Source organism: Castor canadensis, chromosome 4 (assembly GCF_047511655.1).
Source record: "Castor canadensis chromosome 4, mCasCan1.hap1v2, whole genome shotgun sequence".
Lineage (NCBI taxonomy): Eukaryota > Metazoa > Chordata > Mammalia > Rodentia > Castoridae > Castor > Castor canadensis.
Window position 1 is genome coordinate 47782244 of NC_133389.1, and position 22811 is coordinate 47805054.

Sequence of the window (22811 nt, forward strand, 5' to 3'; positions counted from 1 at the left end):
ATAAAAGACCAAATTGACTCAAGGGTCTCCATACAAGGTCTTGGTAGGTATTTCCATGGCAGAACTACGGCTAAACTGAAAATAATGTCTATCAGCAGATCTGCAGTTGTGAGAAGCCTCCCCTTCTTGGAAATGAGATATTACCAACTCTCAGCATTGACAGTGATACAGAAAACTAAGATGTTGTCCAGAGGCTAATTATAAACAGGTGGTGACTGGGCCAAGCTCCAAGAATCACAGACCCATTCTGTTTGAGCTCATTAATGCTTCTATTCAACTCCAGGAAAATGTGCGCATTCCACAGCATTTTAGGGAGTCTCAGGTTGGCTGATAAAAAACCGGTGATTTCCCCCTCCTCCCCCAAAAATGAACTCAAGGATATGCCCTTCTGTGTGACAGGATGGCTCATGGTAGTCACAGGTGAATGCTATTGGAGCATGATGGAAACAGTGTCATTCAGTGACCACGCAGGGGAAGTGTGGTGCCCTGGGCGAAGCTAGTGAGGTCCATGGGTATCCAGGTTGAACCCAGGCACCGAGGTTTCTCTCAGCTTCCTGATGGAGAGAAAGTGCAGTGGAATTTTTTAATTCAGTCTGGGTGTCTGGCTGCTTCAGTGGAGGGCTCTTCAATTTCACATTTCATCTCAGCAACTAATGTCCATATCTTGTCAAATCGCCACCAAGAATGCACCGCAGGGCTACCATGAACAAAACTGGGATATTCTGTGGGAACTGGCGATTTGAGGGTTCAGTGACTATGATGCCACCAAATGAGCTGTCTCATGTTAACATTTGAAGGGGGACTGAGCGCTCCTGAATGGACATCTTATTTTCTCTTCCACAGCCCTCATAGTGCTAAACTTTTTCAGCTGAGCTCCTGGTTCCAATTCAAAATATCCTGTCACTTCTTTATTCCCAGAAACACTGGTAGAGCTTATTTTAAGTGAGACCCTGCAAGACAGCAAGCAGGGGTCTGTGTTTTTGTCCTGGTTGTTTTCTTGCTGACAATTTTATTGCCATTGTCTTCCATGTGGCTAATGGTTGTTAGCCTGCTGGTCTCACTTCAATTATTTATGGGGAAAAAAAAAAAAGAGGCTAGGAGGATTTTTAATATACTTTTTTTCCAGACTTCTTTATGATTGGCTCAGTGTTGTAGAAATCACAAAATGTACAGGTGTTAATTAGATAAAAGGTAATTTCAAGTCATTTTGTGATTGCAGGGGCCTATTGAAGTAAGATCCTTTAAGTTTGTATCTTCTACTTGGCAAGCTAGGGACCATGCTTTTCAAGTGCTATTTCATTAACAGCTTATTTTAAAATCTGAAGGAAGCTGTCCTCACTCTTGATTTGGAGGTCATGATGCTTATTCATCTATTTATATTGTGTAGAACAAAATGCATTTTCAATATAGGGTTTTATATTTTTCATTAATTACATTCTAGACTATAACCTTTGACTCTGAATCCCTATCTTACTACCTCGACTTGGAAATCCCTTCAAAATGTATTACCTGAGGACTACTTGCCACTGGAATCACAACAAACTTACTGATCAAATCAAATAGGTTGGATCACTTCAATATGTCAATGACCCAATGCTTCAAAAAGAGCATCTGTTTATAACTGATGTCATTCTGAGGGACTAATACATCTGAAAAATGGACATTTCAGAACTTGATTCATTCAAGTGAATTTTATTCCCTTCAAAGCAATTATCTTGGAAAGTAAAATTCTGACTCCATTGATTAAAATATTTTGAGAATGAGGGTGAATATGGTTGAAGTACATTGTACACTGTATGAAAATATCATAATGCAACCCATTACTTTGTATAGTTAATGTACACTAAAATGTGCTTTTATTTGAATAAAAATATTTTGAGAATTGACTTTATTCTCTTTCGGAATTAATAATGAAAACAGTCTCACCGTTTTTAGTCATATTTTCTTTTATGATTCTATAGCATAAACCATCTTCAACATCCATCTGCTGCCCAACCTTGGTACTGACTTTGGTTGTTGCTTCCAAAAGTTAATCTAATAATGAACAAAGGTTTATTGCTATCAAAAATATTTGAAAGAGTCTACTATTGGCTCTTAAGACAATCCCAGAAAAGGAATTCCAAAAAAAGGTGGCTTAAGCCATGTTACCATAATTGTGAAATCCATGCATAGCCCTCACGGGGAGTGCTTCCTGGGGACACCATTCACCTTTCTTCTGGTCCTTCTTCTCATGACCTTGGTTGGGCAAGGTGCTTGACTTTCCTGTCTGTGAAATGATGGTAAAGGGCTAGATCCCTGCTGTGGATCTTCCCAGCTCTGACAGTCTAGAACGATGCACATTTCCCGGGTGACACATAGTATTTTGATTAAAAGTCCCTTTAGGCCACATGTTTAGCAAACAGGTTGAATATCCCTAATCCTAAAATCTGAATGCTCCAAAATCTGAAACTCTCTGAGTGCCAACATGACACTGTAAGTGGAAAACTCCCTATTATGAAATATATTATCAAATATATTTTATAAGATTACCCTGGGCTGTGTGAATAAGGAGCATAGGAGACAAAAATTTCATGTTTAGACTTGGGTCCCATCCCAAAATATCCTATCTTTTATATGCAACATTTTAAAGACAGGACTCATCTCTTTCCAAGCATTTCGGATAGCAGATATTCAACCTGCATTGTTACCATATCAAATGATTGGGGAATGTTTTTGCCCTGGTTGGTCCCTTTTCTCCTTACTTTTCCTGTATTAACAGTTAGTGTCATTTAGTGGAAAGAACAACGTTTTTTTATTCAGTTGAATTTTATGTTTTGTGGACATTTTTTAAATTTTGCTGCAGGTCAGAGAATTTATTACTATTGAGAATATGCAAAGAATAGTTTGATGTTCTTTTGTGTTGTTTTGCAAGCCATTCTTCTTTCTTCTTACAAGACACTGATACTATGTCACATGAACTTTTTACATTAAAAAAAAAACTGCCAACACCTCTGATTCTCATTATGACATCGATCTTTTAAGTAGTTACAGCATTAATCTGATGGACCATATTTTTTAAGGGCTTGGCCTTCCCTTTTTTACTGACATTATCAGTTGCACACCTTAGAGGTAAAATGATGGCTAAAAAAATACTTTCTGTGAAATGCTGCCAATTAGAGATACTTGCAAGACATGTCTGGTTCTATTTGGGATTTTCTTTTCTTTTTTAAAGTATCTTTGGCCTTACAACCTGGTCTTTTCATATATATAAAATGTCAACAAAGTCTGTGAATTAATGAACTGTGCAGTGCTCAAAATAATACCATTCAAAAAGTATCCTGCAAGGATGTAACACTAATGGGAGATGACCCTTGAGTTTATAAACAAATATCCCACTCTAGCTAAAAAGAATTAAGATAAGGATAAGCTCCTGCACAATCTCTTTGAACAAAGACCAAGAGAGGAAGAAATGATGAGGAGGGGGGGAGGGCCGGAGTAGAGTTGCAATCTGAGAAAGTGTGTTTATGTTAGACTCTTTTTGGCTCTGTTGAGCACTTCCTTCAAATAATAGACTCACACACACACACACACACACACACACACACACACACACACACACACCCCTATAAAAGATACCAGGTGGAGGCCAGCAAGCAGAATGGAGTGGGAATGTTTAGAAGGTTGATCAAATTGTAGGTAGGTCCTTGGCTACACCTCACGTTGGGTTTTGTTTTCTTTTAATTTTGCCATTTAAAAAATGCGATGTAACTCCTTCAATCTTTTTACAATTCTGCACGGCTGAGCATTTGAAATGCGTTTGAGTGTCACCCCCAGTTACCCCCAGGCGCTGATTCAGACTTGATTGGGGCAAAGCAGACTGCATGTGCTTATTTTTATCCACGTCATTTGGGACGTTATGTCGCCAAAGGAACCAAAAATGTGCTGTTGTATTGCCAAATTATCACCTATCCTTTGATCAGACAGGGCGGTGATCCCCACCAACAAGTTGTGCGACCTTCGTGTCACGGCAATGTCAGGCCAACTTGAGAAAGTGAAGCGAGAGCCCTAAACGCAAATAAAAAGAAACAACCAACAATCCTTATAATTACCATCATCTGCTGCTTTTCCCTCTTTTGGCAAAGAAACACTCCATCCATTTGCAGAAATCGCCCGCGGAAACGCTACATCAAAACTAATCACAACGATTAAAATCAGCTTTTCTGTGCAAGAGGAGGGTAAAAAGCAAGTTGGAGGCTGGAATGAGACTGTTTTTCCACCAAAAAAAAAATCTGGAAAAAAAATTTCCTATATGTATATTTCTTTATACGTAAATGTAGAGCTTTATTTTTGCAGGAGATCAATTGTCTGCCCTGTGATCAGTTAATTTGATTTAAGTTTTATTTTGGAGATTGATTTAGACTGGAGGTAGAGGCATGAGCTAATTGTATCCTGATCCTTGCCTTGAGGGGTTTCAAAGCCCTGGAGCAACTCTTCTCTGTATTTTGTTCTGTCTACCTTAGCCAAGCTATTGCATTTCTCTCTGGTGTGGCGAGCCGAGCAGATCGCTGGGAGAGAAATCGGAAAAGGGGGGAGAGGAAAAGGAAAAGGGGACTTGGAGAGAGACTTTGTGCTTCAATGTTTCAGGTAAGATCTGACGGTTTGGGTTTGTTATTATTTGCTAAGGAGGGTATGGCTGGGACTTTGGGCGCAACTCGCTTTTACGCATGTGCCAGGCATGGGGCGAGAGCGCGGCACACTCGCACACACACAGCCCGCCGCGGCGGGCGGCTCGGGATCCGCTCGGACCCGCGGCGGGGCAGCGGCCACCGCCTCCTCCGGGGCTGCTCCTACCGGCTCTCGTCTTTCTTCCTCCGGCTGGAGCTGGAGCGGGCGCGATCGGAGCGGAGCGGGAACGGCCGAACCGAGCCGGGGCCCGGGGTCCCGGAGCCGGCGGGACCGGGCTTCCGGATGTGCGGGCCGGGTTCCGAACCTCGGAGCGGAGCCGCTGCGGCTCCCGGAGCCCGTGCCAGCGTCACCCGCCCAGTCGTCCGCCGCTCCGCGCGCCAGCCTCCCCGCGGCCGCTGCGCCCCGCGCTCCCCCGCCCCCCGTCTCCTCCCTCCACCCGCGAACCTCGCGCGTCCTTTCTTCCCGGGAGCAGAGCTCCGCGCCTGCACCGCCCCGCCGAGAGCGCCGGAGCCGCGGGCCCCGGAGCCGTGCACTGCGCCCTGTAGGGCGCGCGGGGGCAGCGGCGCCCGGGGCTCTGCGCCCGCCCGGGCCGGGGCCGGGCCGGGGGCGGCGCCCCCAGCCGCCCGGTGAAAGACGCCATTGTGGCTGCCGAGCGGATGGGGTCCCGGGGCGCTCCCCATTGTGAGCCGCAGCCGGTTCCCCGCGCTGTCCGCCGTGCGTCTTCGGCCGGCCGGCCGGACTGATCCAGATCCGCCGCCTCCGCCCACCCGGGCGCCTTTAAAGCCCCCTCCCATCCCCTCCCATTTCCAGCCCCCCCCCGACTTTGGGGTGCAAACGTTTCGTTTATTTTTAAAAAGCTCTCATTCCTCTTCCTCCCCACCTCCTCCCCTGATAAAGGGCACGGCACGGGCTCGGGATCAGAAGTCACCTCGGGAGGCGGGGACGGGCGGGGGGCGTCGGGGTGGGGGAAGGACGTGAGCGCTGCAGGTAATGGCTATGGCTTTGCTGCGCTCGCCTCTTCTGTGCGGTGCCTGCAGCGCAGAGTGCGGTGCCTGCAGCGCAGAGTCCGGAGCCCGCATTCTTCCCTCCCCTTGTGGCGGCCAAGGTTCCCTTAAAGGGACAGTTTCCTGGCCGCCTCCTGTCTGCGCCGTCGGAACTAGCGCTTGGGGCTCAGAGGTGGGCGGAAGGGATGCAGTTTGGCTCCTTTCTGACCTCTTTACTCCCCACCCCCATCCTGCCGCCCCTCTTCATGGAAATGTGAAGTGTGCTTCCTCTCCTGCCCCCAAGAGGGACCTGGCTGGAAAACAGAGTCCGCGCCTCTTGGAAAAGCGACGGGGCGGGGGACGCATTAGGGTGAATTTGTCTTAAAAGTGAGATGGAGTCCCAAAACATCCAGGAAGAGGAAACCAGACTTGTGGTTCGGGAGTCTCTCACCTAGACGCGTGGTCTGTACCGCAACTTCGAAGCTATCAGCTATCGTGGGTCCACCGTGTCTGCCTTTGTGCTTTCCAATACTTAACACTGTCGTGGAAATGATTTTCCGGTGTCAGAACGTTTTCACCGAGACTGTGCTTCGGGGTCTGGCTGGGCAGGAGCCAGATAAGTTAGCAAAGTTGCAGTGGGGCTGTCGGCTTTGTACGTGGAGAGCAGCACGCAGGAACTGTCCAGTATCCTGGTGGCATTGGCTTCCTCACTACGAGGTGCACGGCAGTAGACAGAAGTAATTTAGTACAAATGCTGCATTACCTTTTAGATCATAGAACTGGCTGATTTCAAGCAAATCCTTGACTATAGTGTGGTGTGTGTGTGTGTGTGTGTGTGTGTGTGTGTGTGTGTGTGTGTGTGGTGTCCTTCGTGGTACTGGGAGAGACATAGCAGTTTAACATACTCATTCTTTAAGAAGCGTTTGCCTTCTGTTTTCAATCAACTAAGCTGGCAGCTAGAGATACAAGTTTATTTGAGAATACCCTCTGGGTACCAAGCATGCTTGGATTGTTTTAGCAAATTAAAAATGAGCAAAATGCTTTTACCTTCTCAGCAGTAGACTCCTTAAGAGACCTCCTGTTTTGTGTGTATGTGTGTGTGTTCAGAGAAACATTTTCTGTGTATATCTCAAATGTGTTTTTAATGTGGAAAATGAGAAAATAAAGGATTTTTAAAGGCTGATGCTGATGCCATACAATGATTCATTAAGTCTGATTCTGATTCTGCATCAAGGAATTCACCTGCTTATATGGGAAGCTGTGGGAACTAATAACTAGCTTAGTCGTTGCATTTAAAATAGCAGTGCACCCATTTGTTTCCAGGATAATGGTCAGGATGCCGATTTATTCCTATGTTTATATTTGGGTGGCATTTGGCTGGTGGTTAGGAGGCTGCACACTAACTGTAGCCATCCCATTCCACTCAGGAGCCCTGCTGATTCCGAATGGAAAGAATTGTTAGCAACTGTTGGATGACAGTAGGTTAAGTGTTTACTGATGAGGTTGAAAAGTTACCCATGGAACTTTAAAACTTCGCATCACAGACAAAACTTCATGGAGTTAGGCTTATAAGTATAAGAAGAAAGTAATTTATTTGGCAAAATTACTATATGTTTGCTGGGAAGAAACCTTTAACTGAATCGAACCTGAATGATATTTGGCAAAATCTCCACCCATAGTATGCAAAATAATTGCAGTGATTCTGCTGTATTAATTATGCCCGAAGCACAATATTAAGTTCTCTAACACACACTAGAGGTCTCTCTTCTAGCTCTATGATTTTCATGTTGGTAATCCTTTGCCAGAACTTGTGTAGTAGGGGTCCACAATAATAGCTTGGTTCATAATTGTAATTGTGATTTATTGGCCATTTACCTTACTCTAATGTGAGATACCATTTTGGGGAGAGTATTCAGTAATTATTATCCAGATTCTACTACCTGAGTACTGAGAAAGTAACCACAATAAGACTTCTACTTAGATGATAAAAACATATTCTTCAGTTTGTAAATAATGTGTTACGGACTTTCTGGCATCAAATTATTTGTCCAAAGCAATTTATTTGTAAATGTAAGAGTATTTAATGAAAGAGGTATTAACTGGAGAATTTTCTGAAATTAAACTTCATTTGACTCTGTGCTTAGCAATAACAGTTGTGTGCACAAATGCTTTCTTGGCTTGATGTTTCTAAAATCAGAGTGATTGTTTTGTAATTCTGAAATATGATCTTTTCTGCTAGATCTTTTCCCATTTGCCTTGCTTCTGAGTCATTCAAAGGATGCTGTGAACCATTCATTCACCAGGGCTTTTTTAGTGGTGCTTTTTTAGGTGTTTATTAAACTGCATTTCTGAACTCCTTTTGGACTGCAATTTATAATTTCCCAAGCAAATGGAGCATTTATTTTCTACACCTTAGAAAGAACCATCTTGGGAATAAAAATGAAACTTTTTGTGCAAGCATGTATGCTTATTATGATAGCTTACTCATGCAGAAGTGAGAAACAACTCAATTTTCCTAGGTATGATAACAGCTCTCTGGCTTCTCATTCATAAAAATGTACTAGCTGTAAATAACATTTTGGTTGTTGATGAGTTTGGTTTGACATAATTGTGCAAAATATAAAAAGGAGAGATAATCTTTTAAGAATAATAGGCCTGTATTCATTAAGCTTATTCATTCATTCAACAAATATGTATTTGTGCTTGCTGTATAAAAAACACTCTATTAGATGCCAGAGACACAATAGTGAGAAAAGGCACTTAGAGACCCCGTCTCCCAAAACTTAATATTAGATAGACATTAATTGAATAATTGAGCTGATAGACATTAATATTTTGAAGGATAAGAAGCAGAGGACTCTTACAGCATTAGCCAGAGGGACAAAATGGCCAAGACTGATGTCAGAGTTCCAGGACAAGTGCTCCAAACTGAACTCTAAGAGATGGAGAGAACAGAGACAGGTCAAGCCAGAGGGAACATTTGCCAAACTAGAAGAGGGTGTGCTAAGAGGGTGGAGCTAGAGGGAAGGCTGGCTGGAGTCTAGAGAGGGAGGAGGAGAGCAGGCTATAGGATGGATATTTGGTCTTTGCCCTCAGAGTAATGCAGCAGAGTGGGTGAGGAGGATGGGGAGAGAGGCAGCAGTGACATGGTGAGATTTATGCATTGAAAAGACAACTCTGGTAGCACACAGGGAGATGATTAGAGGGACCCAGGGTGGGTGACATGTACCCCTTTTGCAGTGGTCCATGCAAGAGCAGGACTAGGGTTAGTGGAGGAGAAACAGTGGTGCAAGGGTTTGACATTCATTTAGACATTCAAATTTACAGAACCTAATAAAGGGCTGACTATGGGTGACAAAGAAGAGAGAAGTGTCAAGGCTTGGGTTAGGTAAATGGAGTAGACACTGGAATTCAGAAGACTGGGTGGATTTTCACTTTCACTTTATTTCCAGTAGCCAGAATGAGTAGTGATGCTAAACCTCATCCACACCCATGTGGCCGAACTCACAAAGGAAAGCAAAGCATCTGGCATGGTCGCTCTTCAGTTGCTCCATTTGCTCAACCGTTCGTGTGTGGAGTGAGTGCCTGCAGTGTAGCAGGTACTCATCTGGCCGCCCTTCCCATCCTGTTACCTAGCAGCCCTTCCCTTCATAAGCCGCACTGTGAGGTTCCCCTTACCAATCCCAGCCCAGTGGGAGTTCTTCATTGAAACAGGCCTGTGTTTAACCTACTGGCACAAAATCAAGTCTGTGCCTTACAATGCAAATTAATTGTGTCAAAATATTGTAAAAGCATTAAGTTATTATAAAAACTAACTGTTCAACTATTGCTTTTAAAAGCAGGACTGCGGTTCGAAGCCAGCTTGGGCAAACAGTTGGCAAGACCCTATCTTGAAAAAACCCTTCACAAAAAAGGGCTGATGGAATGGCGCAAGGTGAAGGCCCTGAGTTCAAGCCCTAGTACCACAAAAGAAAAGAGCCCACAGATATACAAAATCTGACATAATTACTGAAAATTCACTCACTGAAAAAAAATGTTTAAAACCTAAACAGTCCTCAGACTAACAGTTTCCCTGTTAGTCAGATTTTCGTGCATTTGTCCCTCATGAGTTTCTAACTTTGTGGTCCTCAGCAGTGCAACATTTTCATACTTTTCAGGAGTAAATGCTGCTTTCACTATTTCTTTTTGTGTGTGTGTGTGTGTTTTTTTTTTTTTTTACTGTTGTGCTGGGTGAGGGTACATTGTAGCATTTACAAAGGTTCTTACAATGTATCAAATATATCATACTTGAATCCCCCACCTTCACTGCTCTCCCCCATGTTTTTGGTATTTCAAATATCTTTTTGGCTAAAGTACTAGAGTTGAACTCAGTAACACACATGCGCTAGGCAGGTGCTTTGCCACTTGAGCTACTCTGCCAGCCCTTTTTTATGTTGGGTATTTTTGAGATAGGGTGGTAGGGTCTTACTTGGGGGGGCGGGGCATGCTGGCCTCAAACTGCAGTCCTCCTGATCTCTGCCTCTGGTAGTAGCCAAGATTGCAGGTATGAACCACCAGCTCTATTTGTTCTGATTTCTCCAAAACTTGTTCCTTACTGTGTCCCTTCACAAGCATGCAGAACAATTGGGAAATAGTTTGGCCCAATGTTATTCACCACCAAAATAAAATTAGCTGATAAACAACTGGTTAATTTTAAAATATCCTAAACATTTAGGCATTCAGTTTTCCTTTCAACGTCAAAACTTAAGAGGAGAACAATACTTTTCAGTTGTCCTTTTCCAGGGCATTCCAAGTTGGAGCTCCTTCCAGGAAATTCAGGTTCCTATTATTTCCAGGAAATGATTTGAATATCACTGTCTAGGTGGGGGTTTGATACATAAATGTGATTTCATAAGATCCTTTTCCTAATAGTTCTTACTTGGGTGCCTGGAGGACAGGCTCTGGTTAGAAAACATCCTTCATTTCAGCCAGCTACCTGGGGATCCATTTCTTCTATACAAATGGAACAATACTATCTCTCCAACTGCCTTGCATGATTGTTGAGGAAAAAAGAGAATATATGTCAAATAGATGAGCAGGCAATTTCGCCAAAGGAGCACCCCAATTCTGACCCCTGTGGGTTTATTGCTCAGTCTTTCTGATCCTGTCAGTCCTACTGAATGCATCCTGGCTGCCTCTGAGTACCCAGGCACTGGTAATACCCTTGTTTGAGATTAAAGGAGGTGGGGTACAAGTACCAGACGGCAGTCCATAACACCTTACTGAAGCCTCCCACTTAACACTATAGGGCATGTGTTGTTATTCACCCACCTGACAGAACAGAGGATCAGAAAGCTTGTGAGACTTGTCTGAGGTCCAAGACTAGGCCAGTGTGTGGCAGGGATTCTACTCCAGCAGGCTGAGTACCAAACTCTATGACCCCCCACCCCCACCCCAGGCTCTAGTGCTCTGCTCAGTCCATGTTCTCTGAGCATTGTTCATAGACCCTTGGCAAAGTGCATTCCAGCTCTGCCACCAGCTTCTGCCCATCCTGTCCCCTCTTCGTCCCCCCCTTCCCCTCCCTCCACCACAGGTACCTTCCCATCACTGCCAGGACTCTATTCTTAGTACAAGAGGAAAAGGACAAGTTAAAAATGGTTTGAGATGGTTGCAGTTAGAACATCTGGAGCATCCTTTAGCTCTGGCTGAGCTAAGGGTGTACACACATACTCTGTCATGCTGACCAAAATGCGCATTTGTTTTCCATCCAAAGAGAACTGACGACAATTCCGCCCTTGCTGCTGGCACCAAGGCTGCTATTGGAAGAAGACCTAGGAACTGAGTTGAATGGATGTCAAGGGCTTGCTAGAGGAAGGGATGCTCTTCCCGAGAAATCTTTCCACGTGTCTCCTGTTGTCCTCACTGACTGTTTTGGTACCACTTCAACTTTGCTGGAAATTTGTAGCTAATGGAACAAACAAACTCTATGAGGAAAAAAAAAAATCAAAGCTACACTGGTCCATGGTGCTCACAATTCTCTCCTGAACCCACTTTCTCCCAGTACCTCACATTCGATACCTGTATTTTTTGGCCAACTTACTTAATCATCTGAGCTTCAGTGTTCTGAACAGTAAATGAGCTGAAATAACTATAAAAGAGGTAATAAGAGATAATTGTAAATGTGATAATAGTTCTAGGACTATTCTAAGAGTTAAATGAGATGTAATGGGGTACATATGCCCAGCATATAATAAACACTCAGAAAATACTTTCAAGATTTCTTTTTCTTTTTTTTTTTTTTGATGGTGTTACTAGAGTTTGCACTCAGGGCCTCACACTTGCTAGGCAGGTGCTCTATCACTTGGGCAACAGCCCCAGCTCTTTTTTGCTTTTTTAGTTATTTTTCAGATAGGGTCTTTCTTTTGCCAAGGTGGGTGCAATCCTTCCACTCATAGCTGAGATTACAGGAATATACCACTACATATGGCTTGTTTCTTGGAATGGGGGTCTGCTAATTTTTTGCTGGGGGTGGGGGCTGGCCTGGAACTGTAACTTTCCTATCTTTACCACTTGAGTAGCTGGGATTACAGATGTACACCACCACACTTGCCCCCTGCATATGACATATTAAGAGTACAGACTGTGTTTATTCATCTTTGCTCCTCAGTTCTTTAATACAGTGCCTGGCACACACTATGTAAGTGCTCAACAATAATTGTTGAATATGTGACCATAGAGTAAAGCCATATGGCAATTTCACTTCCTTGTGAGTACTTTTTGCCATTGACAAAGAGGGTCCAAGTTCTGTCAGATGCCTTGGCCTGATGGTTATGAACCTTTTTCTAAGGAGCTCAGGCTTACCTTTTGTTAATCACATGAAACACTTCCTCAGCACAGTTGTCATTGGATTTCAAAATCAGCAGACACTTAGAGCCGATGCTACGAAATGATGTGAATACACCACTGGGTTGTGAGCCCATCACGAGAACTGCTGAATTTGCTTATTACACAGCAAAGCTATGCTGGAGCTGGGCTCATGCCCATTCCATCCAGCAGATGGCAGTCACACACGCACTCAGAGTAAGCTCTGGGTCTTGCCAAGCTTCTGGTCTGTCTCTTCTAGAGTTGGCCCACCCTTAGTGAAAAGCGAGGCTGAGGTAGCCTTGAAAACCTGTCTTGGCTCCTTTGCAGAACAGCTGAGGCTCACCAGGAGCAGCCAAAAGGACCAACACCTGGGAGTCTCCATTTCCTTCTGGGCGGAGGGCCAGGAAGGGAAGAGAAAGCAAGCACCTTTGTGTATTAAGAGCTTTACTGCTATTTCCCAGAGAGATGAATGATCAGAAAGAGGGCCATTTTCCTGTGCATTTAATCAAATCGACTAAAGAAAGTGCTGTCGCCCTCCAGCATTGACCTTGCTATCACATGCTCTGTGTAGAGAGGACTCCAGGCCAATTAGTACTCTGCTATTCAAGATGATAGCTCAGCTTTAGTAGTTGGGTGCTGCCATAAATGGGAAGAGTGCTACCTGCTGCTCAGGACCCATTCGTGGCCCTCTCTTACAGCATACTAACAGCACGGGCATCTGTTTGCTTGGGACTGTGAGTCCCAGGCTTTGGCTTTCTTGTGTATATGATGGTGCAAAGAAAACCACCTCAGAGGCTGTAAAAATTAAACATCAGTGCAGCGTTTCTATGTACCAGGCTGGTTTCCAAGGTCTTTGCAAAATATTATCTCATCAAATCCTTATCCATCACCCCAAAGGCCAGTGCTATTGCGCTTCCAAGTCTGGGAAGGGAGGCAGGTGTTAGGATGTGGAGTTTGATGACTTTGGACCCTACTCTTTGGGATGCCCAAATGAGCTTGGTAGAATGGACACATCTCTGAATGAGGGCCAATATGTCAGAACTAAGCCTTTTTCGGTGGCTGAAAATATTATATGTCAAAGACTCAAAGTATGGGAGAAATGAGTTGTTCAAAGGTTGCATGGGTCATTGTAGCTGTATAAGAACTGCAAGTGGTTTTCTATGGGACTACCAGATCTTGAGAACCTGTGTCCAGTCCACCTAGCCCCACTTAGTAGCAATAGTCATAGGAACTCATGGCCAATGAGGTCAAGGGGACCCTGCCAGTCATGTATATTGCTGGGAGATGAGGCAGGGTGGAGAAACTGAGGCAGAATGGGAGTGTACAGATTTCTACTATAAGTAATCAGGGACACTTATCTTTTTTTCTTCCAGTTAAACCTTTGTGTTCATGCAAATCATTGCATAATACTGTTCTTTCACTTTGGATAAGTCTTTATATCTAAATGCTTAGAAACTAAGAATACTGCTAGCTAAAGCTCAAATCATTTAAAAGGCTCATTTAACTCTGCATAATTATCCAAGGATCTTCTTTGTTTCTTTTTCTTCTTAAAGAAAATTCTGAGTCAAATTGCTTAGATTTTAGGCTTAAATTCAGATTTTACTTTTGAAAATACTCACCTGGATTCCCTTTTTAAAAAGTGTACAGTTGAAGTGTTTATATAGCTGAGTTATTTTTGACAGCTCTTCTGCAACTATAAATACCTGGGAAGAACATTTCCAAACTATTCTGCTAAGGAGTAAGACAGATACATTTTTTTAACACCTAAAGAATTATACCTTCTGATAAGTTTCTGTGTTAACCCAAGAACCTGAGCTAATGTATAAACTCTTTGCAAATAATTATTTTTAACATCAGTTTTTAAATATGAGTCTATAAAGCTACAAATGTCATAAGTTAGATAAGTTAGGGTCAGTCTTGGTTATTCAAGAGTTGGTGACGTAGCTTACAAATGATCTCTCTTCTCCCTTTTCATTGTTGTCTACCTTTCAGCCTCCTGTTTAGTTTTTGGTATCTTTGTCAAAGGATGGAGGAAGGAAATAAATTTCAAATCCACTTTTCTTTGTTTCTCTGTCCTTCCCTTTGTGCTTTCCTCCCCCCACTACTTAAAAGGTATCAGGGCTGGGGCCATGGCTCAAGTGGCAGAGCACCTGCCTAGCAAGCAGGAGGCGATGAGTTCAAACCCCAGTGCTGCAAAAAAAAAAAAAAAAAAAAAGGTAGGAAACAAGTCAGCTCTTGATTCATGCTGGCAGATTCATATGCTATAGTATGAATAACCCCCCCCCCAAAAAGTAGTTAATCAGAAAGCATTCTTGTTAACATTTTTTGATGTGATTGGGATTTGAACCCAGGACTTCACACTTGCAAAGCAGGAGCTCTACCACTTGAGCCACACCTCCAGTCCATTTTGCTCTGGTGGTTTTGGGGATGGAATCTCATAGACTATTTGCTTGGCTTGGCCTCGAGCCATGATCCTCCTGATCTCAGCCTCCTAAGTAGCTAGGATTACAGTCATAAGCCACAGGTACCCAGCTTTTGTTAACATTTTGATGTGACATCAGGTAGGCTAGTATCAAATTTTACAATTTTAGTGATTTGTGTATCACTATTAGATGCATGTTTTTCTTCCCTATTTCAACTTCTGCAGCCATACCGTGGCCTCAACATGGTCCTAAATGGCTCATCCAACCCCTTCAGGAGCAGTCTTTCCTAAATATGAATATAAGCCAGTCTCTCAAAAGTATTTTCTTAGCCCAAAGTTTCTCTCCAGGCATTAGGATTGCTTGGAGAGCTCCTTAGAAACAAATTCCTGGCTCTCCTTCCAGAGTTTCCATTTAGGTGGGTCTGGAGTGAGGCCTGAAAAGTTGCATTTCAAACAGATTTCCAGGGGATGCTCACACTGCTGTTCTGGGACTTCTGTTCAAAGGGAACAGTTTACCCTAGAGATACTCCTGAAGGGAAATAAAGATTCATCAGTCAAATAAATTTGGGAAACACAACTCTCCTTTGAAGTCTTCTTCAGGTATTTTAAAGGTTTGTAGAGATCTTGTAACAGGGGAATCCGTTTTCCAACTTGTATTTTCTGAATTTATTGGCCCATAGAGTCCTTTATTCTTTCAGAACCACACACCTCTCGGAAATGCCATTCCTGGAACATGTTAGGTGAGGCTGCTCTGAGTCATTGTGACTCTAAGAATGAAATTTCAGTCCCTCTCACCTTCTACTTCACTTGGCCGCCCACTGCCACAGGCACTAGTGGGACATTTCCATCACCTGGCATAGCTCCACCTCAGCAATCTCCTACTCCAGTGTTCTTTTGATTAGAGTATGTTATTCTCCCACTTTCTCCCTCTAAACCTGCTTATTAACCTCAGGGCACCTGCAGCCCCTTCTCTGCCTCCTCTCTCTCATGTCTCCTGCATTTTTTCCATGACTTTGCTCCCTCCCTTACACTGCCTGGGTTCTCACAGCTCCCTTCCTTCCTTCACTGACTTGAACACTTTGTTTTTCCTGGCTTGCTGATGCTCAGTCCTTTCTTTTCTTTTGATCCTAGGACAACGGCGGTCATCACATAATTCTTGTAATTGGTGCCATTAGAAAACCATTCCCATAGTTAACCAATTTTTGCATGGTTTTTACTGCGGTGGGCACTACCCTAAGGCTGAGCAGTGTAGGAATGAGCAAGGTAAAAAGATCCAGGGTCTCATGGAATTTACATGCTTGGGGTGGCTGGAAAAGAATTTAATCAGATATGATTAAGTACTACCCAAAAAACTAAAACAGGTGGTCAGGTGAGACCTCCACAAAAAGGTGACATTTAAGCCACTGGATGGCAATCATGGTAGCACACACCATAGCTGGTCCCTTGATATTGCTTGGCAACCCCCACTTAACTTCTTATATCATTTTTTGTGGAGGCTGTTCTGAATCACTTTACTCTTCTCAAATTCCAAACTCATTCCTCTGTGGATAAATTTGCTCCTGATTTATTGAGGAAGATGTCCATGCTCTCTGCTTCTGACATCAAAATTCCCTTCCATAGGGCTGGGTATGATCCCAGCTTTACAGGAGGCATAGGTAGGAGGAGCACTGACTCTTGGCCTTGGGCAAAAACATAAGACCCTATCTGAAAAAATAACTAAAGCAAAAAGGGTTGGGGACATAGCTCAAGCGGTAGAGTATTTGTCTGGCAAGTGTGAGGCCATAAATTCAAACCCAATAGTGCTGGAAAGGAGGAAGGGAGAGAGGGAGGGAGGGAAGGAGGAGGAAGAGAGGAAGGAAGGAAGGAAGGAAAGAAAAGAAAAGAAAAATCTCCCCCTCACAATCCCACTCATCTTCTCTTCCTTTCTGGCCATCCTCCTTACTATTTGGTCTTTTCTCTCTCCATTGGACCCTGCCATTAGCCTACAGCCATTTGCAAAACAACCCATTTGTCTCTGTGCCACTCCCTCCCCCTGGCAATTCATACTTTTACCCCTAAACCCTAAAGTGACTGCATTTGGAGATAAGGCCTTTACAGACATGATAAAGGGTATAAGAGATCATATGGGTAGGACCCCAATCTGATAAGATTGATGTCCTTGTAAGAAGAAACACCAGAGAACTATTTTCCCTGCTTATGCACAAAGAACCCATGTGAGCACACAGCACACATGGCTCTTCAAGCCAGAAGAGCCCTCACCAGAAACTGGATGAGCCAGGCCCTTGATCTTGGACTTCCCAGCCTCCAGAACCATGAGAAATCAGTTTCCATTGTTTAAGCCACCCAGTCTGAAAGTATTTTGTTATGGCAGCTTAAGCTGATTAAAGCATACATCCCTCAACTTAGAACAGAAATCCTCTCTGCCACTTGCTCCTACCTCCATTGCCTGCCCTCAACTCCCTCCTTTCCCCCCTTCCTAAATAATCAAATCATCTTTCATTTCAGTGTGTGCTCTGGTGCCATTTCAAAGTAGGACAGCTTTAGAAAACACAGGACAGATATGTTCTAAAAGGCTTTATTTTTAACTTCTCTGAGGATCGGAACCCCTGCACCCTTTCAGTGTTTCATGCTACTTCACTGACTTCTGCCTGTCACCAATCCAATCCTATTTCTTGGCAAAGTTACCCTTTTTATTTCCTTAACCCAATGTATGCTTTCTAAGCTATTTAGAGAAATAGGGAATAGTTATTGCTCTATTTTGCATTTTTCAGCAGCAATACTGTAAGGTTTCTACCACTTTCTATCTTAAATGCCCTAAGCAGGTGTGGAAACTTAAAAACTAAACTTGAGAAAATGGTTTATTGTTTTTAAGGAAAATCTCTCTCTTAAATACTGTCTTCTCTTTCTCTTTATTTTTTAGGGTGGGGAGGGAGTTGGTAGGGTGCTAGGGATCAAACCAAGGCCTTGGACATGTTAGACAAGTGCTCTTTCACTGAGATACATCTTCAACCCTTTCTGTCTTCTCTTTTAAATTAATTAGAATCCCATCACCCATTGCTTATTTAGTGGAATATTGCCACAGCCTACATCCCACAGGCCTGGCTACTTGGGAGAAAGATAAGTGACATTGCTTCCTCAAGTTGACCTGTGACATCCAGACCTCTGCCTGTTCTCTCTGAAGGAGAGACACAGAAGTAGAACATTCACTTTCTGCTGCCATGGATTATCTCCAAAACTTCTGGACTGATCATGGAAAGGTCCTCAGTCTACTTCTACCACATCCCTCAGGGAAAGCCAAAACCCCACCTGGCATCTCCCAAAATCCATAGGCAGAGAAGAGTGGCAGGAAGGCAAGGGGAGATTAACATTTTGAAAGCACTTCACGTAGTGCTTGGCTTGTAGTACATACTCGGCCTGTGGTAGTTACTATCATCTACATCAGTGTTGGTGTAATTTATACTAGTATTCATCATATCCATATACACATACATACACATATACACTTGTATATGAGTAAGGGTTCTTTCTGGTTGTAGATGGAACCTACAAGTGTTGAAGAAACTCAGGATGGTTGTGAGGCTTGTGTCATGATGACACCTGCCACGATGGTTTTCCAGAGGACTGGTGGAAAGCCACTGCATTTTGTGCCTGAGGAAGAGGCATGGGGCAGAATAGATCACCAAGTCCCCTCTGATTGCTGAATACCTACAAAGAATGAAATGGTCAGGCAAACCAGAAGGAACGCACCAAGAGTTATGGGAAGGCGGGCTCTCATATTGAGAGCATGGAAGAATCATTGTGATGGAGACCAATGGGGAAATGAAAAAAACAAAGTGAGCAGAAAATGAGATACAGCACTCAGCTGCCTAAGTTGCAAAATGCCAGCCCATCAGGGAAGAGCATGTCGTGGGAAGAACTCACAAAGCTGTGACTAAGCTAAAAAGGGCAGAGGAGCTTCTGGTGTACAGAGAAAGTATATTTTTAAAAATACAAACTGTACAAGTAAAATATTTCATATGCCGTGGATTATAAGCAGCCAGTTAATCAGAAGACAAAGTCCCTGGGCCTCGAGGCTTGGAACTTGGGGAAAACCAGGGAAAAAGCAATGCGAGGGAGAGACAACCGTGTCCTTCCAGAGTGGAGAAACCCAGCAAGATCAGAAGACTTGCTGGAGGTGAGAATAAGTGTGTCAAGCTGGGACAAAGAGAGCTGAAACTGAACAGGTGAAATGATATGGAAAGCAGGTGGCAGAAACAGAGGTTTAGGGAAGAAGAGCTGTGAATCCAGCACCTCTTCCTGTTCCCATTCATCCTGAGGATGTAGATCCCATGACAGCATCCAAGTCACAGCTCCTGTGCTCTCTGCCAGTGTTCCTAGGCTTCCACTGAAGATACCTCCCATTGTATGTTGTCTCCCTTCCCAGGGGCACCATGTCCTTGACTTTGGTCCAAACCAGTGTAGCTCACTCTACTCTGTTTTCCTCCTGTGTGTCTCCACCTGCCTACCCACACACTTCCACTTGCACACAGCACACTCCCATGGACGCCCCAGGCAAGCTCACCACCTTGCTACTCTCCTACTATTCCTTCTCCTGAAGTGGCCTTCCAATCTAGCCAGGTGCATGGCGCAGGCTCCCTGTGACTTGATCCTTCCTTTCCCTTGATTCCCTCCTGAACACACAGACATGCAGGGGCAGACACATGCACTCACACACACAGACACACAGACATCCATTCAGACATGACACACACAGATGCAGACACATGCAGATACATGCACCCCTGCTGGTGTTTGTGGCTGGCACTAATGTCATATTCACCTGACACATGGGACTTAGTCACACAGCTTCCTGCTAAACAGTGGAGACATGATTCAAATCTAGATAAAACCAACCCCAAAAAAGGGTCATGAACAAAGCTTTCACACTGTGACCACTGCTTCACAGGCCAACAAATCACTGCACCTTCAGAACAGAAACACGGAGGCTGCAATAGGAAGTTGTGTGGGATTTTCACTCCTGGAATGCTCTTATAGGTGCAAGAGAAACTTAAGGTTATCAGAGGAAACTTTGGTGAGGGAGAAATAAATTGCTAAAAGAGAAAATAAGAGATGCAACTGTCTAGGACATTAGGGAGGCTATGAATAGTGCGAACTTGAACTGACTCACTACTGAACCATGGAGAGTGGGAGTTTGGGATAAATGAAAGAAGCTTCTATTGCATAACGGGCTGGGGAGCTCTGAACTTAAGCACAGTCAGGAATGAAAAGGCAGAAACTATCAAATGGTTATAAACAGTTTGGATGTATCGATGGGTGACTGAGTCACAACCAATGTTTTAAAACAAACTGTACATGGGAGAAACTTGCCTAATTTTTTGAGGTGACATTGGGGAGAGCCAGATTATTCTCAATAAGACAGCTAAGATAAAAAGAATGATGACAGTAACCACCATGTACTTTGTGTCAGGTACTATACTGACAACATCTTTCTCAGTTTTTGCAGTAACTGTTTGAAGAAGGAATTACTATTCCCACTCTTCAGATGAGGAAACTGAGGCACAGATAGCTTATGCCACTTTTCCAGGGTCACACAGCTAATAGGTCAGGGGAATCCAAAGCTAGTGCTCTTTCCACTATCTACATTGTCTCTAGGGTGTCCTGGCCCCTGGATTGGTACAGAGCAGCATTCCTAATGCTTTATGTTTGGGAATCTTCAGTGGGCTCATCCCATTGAAGCCACAGGACTCCTACCTCTCTGTCTAAAGGACGTTGGGTGAATTCATTATGACTCAATTTCCCCATTTCTACATTTTGAAATCTGCAGAGGGGAGGGTGACCACATGGGGTGGGTTGACCCCATAATAGAAGACTTAGCATCTTCCTTTGCGTTTCTACCCACACACTCGGCACCTCCTCCTCATAGCTAACCTTGTCACCACCCCCAGCAATCTGGATCGCCTGCCTGCTATGTGAGCGAACAGTCTTCATTGTTCAGTCTCTGGTGTCCATGGAATGCCAAGTTAAAGCTCTGTGGCTTTCCCATTGTCCTGTGACAAATCTGGGTGGGGGTCAAGAAGGAACATGTGAGATCATTAGTCAGAAACAGTACAAAGGAGATAGTTGGGCAAAAGAAAGGGGTGGGGGAAGAACAAACCCAGGAAGATGCACAGAGATTTCCAAGTACAGTACAGAAAAAAATGAATAATTATTCTAGCAACTTGAAAACTAGGAGCAGTGTTGGAGCATCAGCAGTATTGGAACACAAAAGAGAGGGCTAGAGGCAGGCAAGGGGTTAGTGAGGTAGCCCAGGAAGGTGGGGTTTAGAGCAGAGGCTGGGAAGCAGTCTCCGTGGTTCAAATTCTTGCTTCACCACTTACTGGCTGTGTAATCATGGGAGAGTTGCTGAACCTCTGTGAACCTCAGTTTCTTTTTAATCAGGGTAATAATCAAGAAAATGGAAAGTAGCTCTAACACCTGCTGGCTGGTCTGTGATGAGGTCCAATCCTTGGATGTGTGGGGCCCCAAGCAAATATTTTTGGGGGTCTTCGTCTACTTAAAGAGTTTGAATCATTCCAACTTGGCACATCAGGACCATTCTGACAACTCAATCTCTCACAGTCCCACAAAAGAAATACTGTATTGGTGGCTGGCAGGAACAATCCTGCATTCCTGAGCCAAGGTGCCCAGACAGAGGGCCTTGTGATAATCACTTCAGGCAGCGCCACACTCAGTGTCCTCAAGGAGGAAAATATGGCCTGGGGCCTGCATGAGTTCCACTTGGGGCTCAGGGGATGTGACCATGATGCATGGCCAGCCCTGGCCGGTCTAGGTGCTGGAAAGGGACTTAGAAAATTCTGAGGAAGGTGCTCCTAAGTTATGGGGCCTTGGAGGCACAAGGGCCTGGCTTGCCCAGGCCAAAGGACAGTACTGGCCACAGTGTTCTAAAGGAACATAAACATCACTCACAATAAAAACAGTAGTCAAGCAAGGTCACTCCATGACTGAGTGAGAACAAACCAGCAACAAGGTCACTGATGGCCATGGATAACACAGAGAGAGAAGGCTACATTACAACCACAAACATAGATTTCCCCTCTGTGACCAACTAGACTCTCTTCTCCGTCCTTCTAGAAAAACAACTGATCAAGATGCCCCCACTCTTCGAGTTGCCCTGCTCTTGCATTGCACCAGTCCAAAACTAGCCCCTCATCTCCTTATCCCTCTCCCAGCACAGTCCAAATCCCATAATAAACCCTTCCAACTCTCCCTGTGGTTTCTTGGTATATGATCTCACTTGCTGCAAGCAGAATAAATCTGAGTGTCACTATAGGTGTGTCCTTGGTGGTCTTTGGCTCGTGGGTGTCAAAATAGCAATCTAATTTACAGGGCTATTAAAAGAAGAAAGTGCTCAGGGCCATGCCTGGTGTGTAGGATGCTATCATTATTGGGCATATCTCGTGGTCTTCCTACCCCATGCACCATGTACCTGACCTGGTAGTGCCTCATTATGCAAAGTGAGTGTGGTCTGGGAACCAGTGACCCCAGCCTCACCTGGAGCGTGTTAGAAATGCAGACTCTTGTGCCCCACCCAGATCAACTGAGTCAGAATGTGTTGTGTGTGTGTGTTGGTGCTGGGGATTGAACCCAGGGCTTCACCCATGCTAAGCATGTGCCCTGCCACTGAGTAGCACCCGGTGTGGTTTTTAACAAGGTCTTGGGGGATCTGTGTCACATTCAGGTTAGAGAAGTGCTCTTTGGAGGAAGAGGCCCATGTCATGTCCTATTGCTAGGAAGTAGGGAGGGGAACATGACCGATGAAGGTTACTGTAGCTGCCAAATAGCCATCCAAACACAGACCAGATCCAGGGGATTTCCCAGCAGTAGGTGTGGCCAGGCTG

At 44.2% G+C, this 22811-nt stretch overlaps 1 protein-coding gene and 1 long non-coding RNA gene across 2 annotated transcripts in view; both read left to right on the plus strand.

Moving 5' to 3' along the window:
- The first annotated feature begins 4467 nt into the window (after positions 1–4467).
- Kctd1 (potassium channel tetramerization domain containing 1) overlaps positions 4468–22811 on the plus strand; it is a 186482-nt gene continuing 168138 nt past the window's right edge. Inside the window, exon 1 of the mRNA XM_020178263.2 lies at positions 4468–4623. Within this exon, the coding sequence (XP_020033852.1) occupies positions 4615–4623 (9 nt within the window). The 5' untranslated portion in view covers positions 4468–4614. The remainder of the gene's footprint in view (positions 4624–22811) is intronic.
- Positions 5724–11908, plus strand: LOC141422497 (uncharacterized). The gene is made up of 3 exons (XR_012447084.1): positions 5724–8609; positions 9101–9247; positions 11401–11908. It is a non-coding gene; the product is annotated as an uncharacterized lncRNA (long non-coding RNA).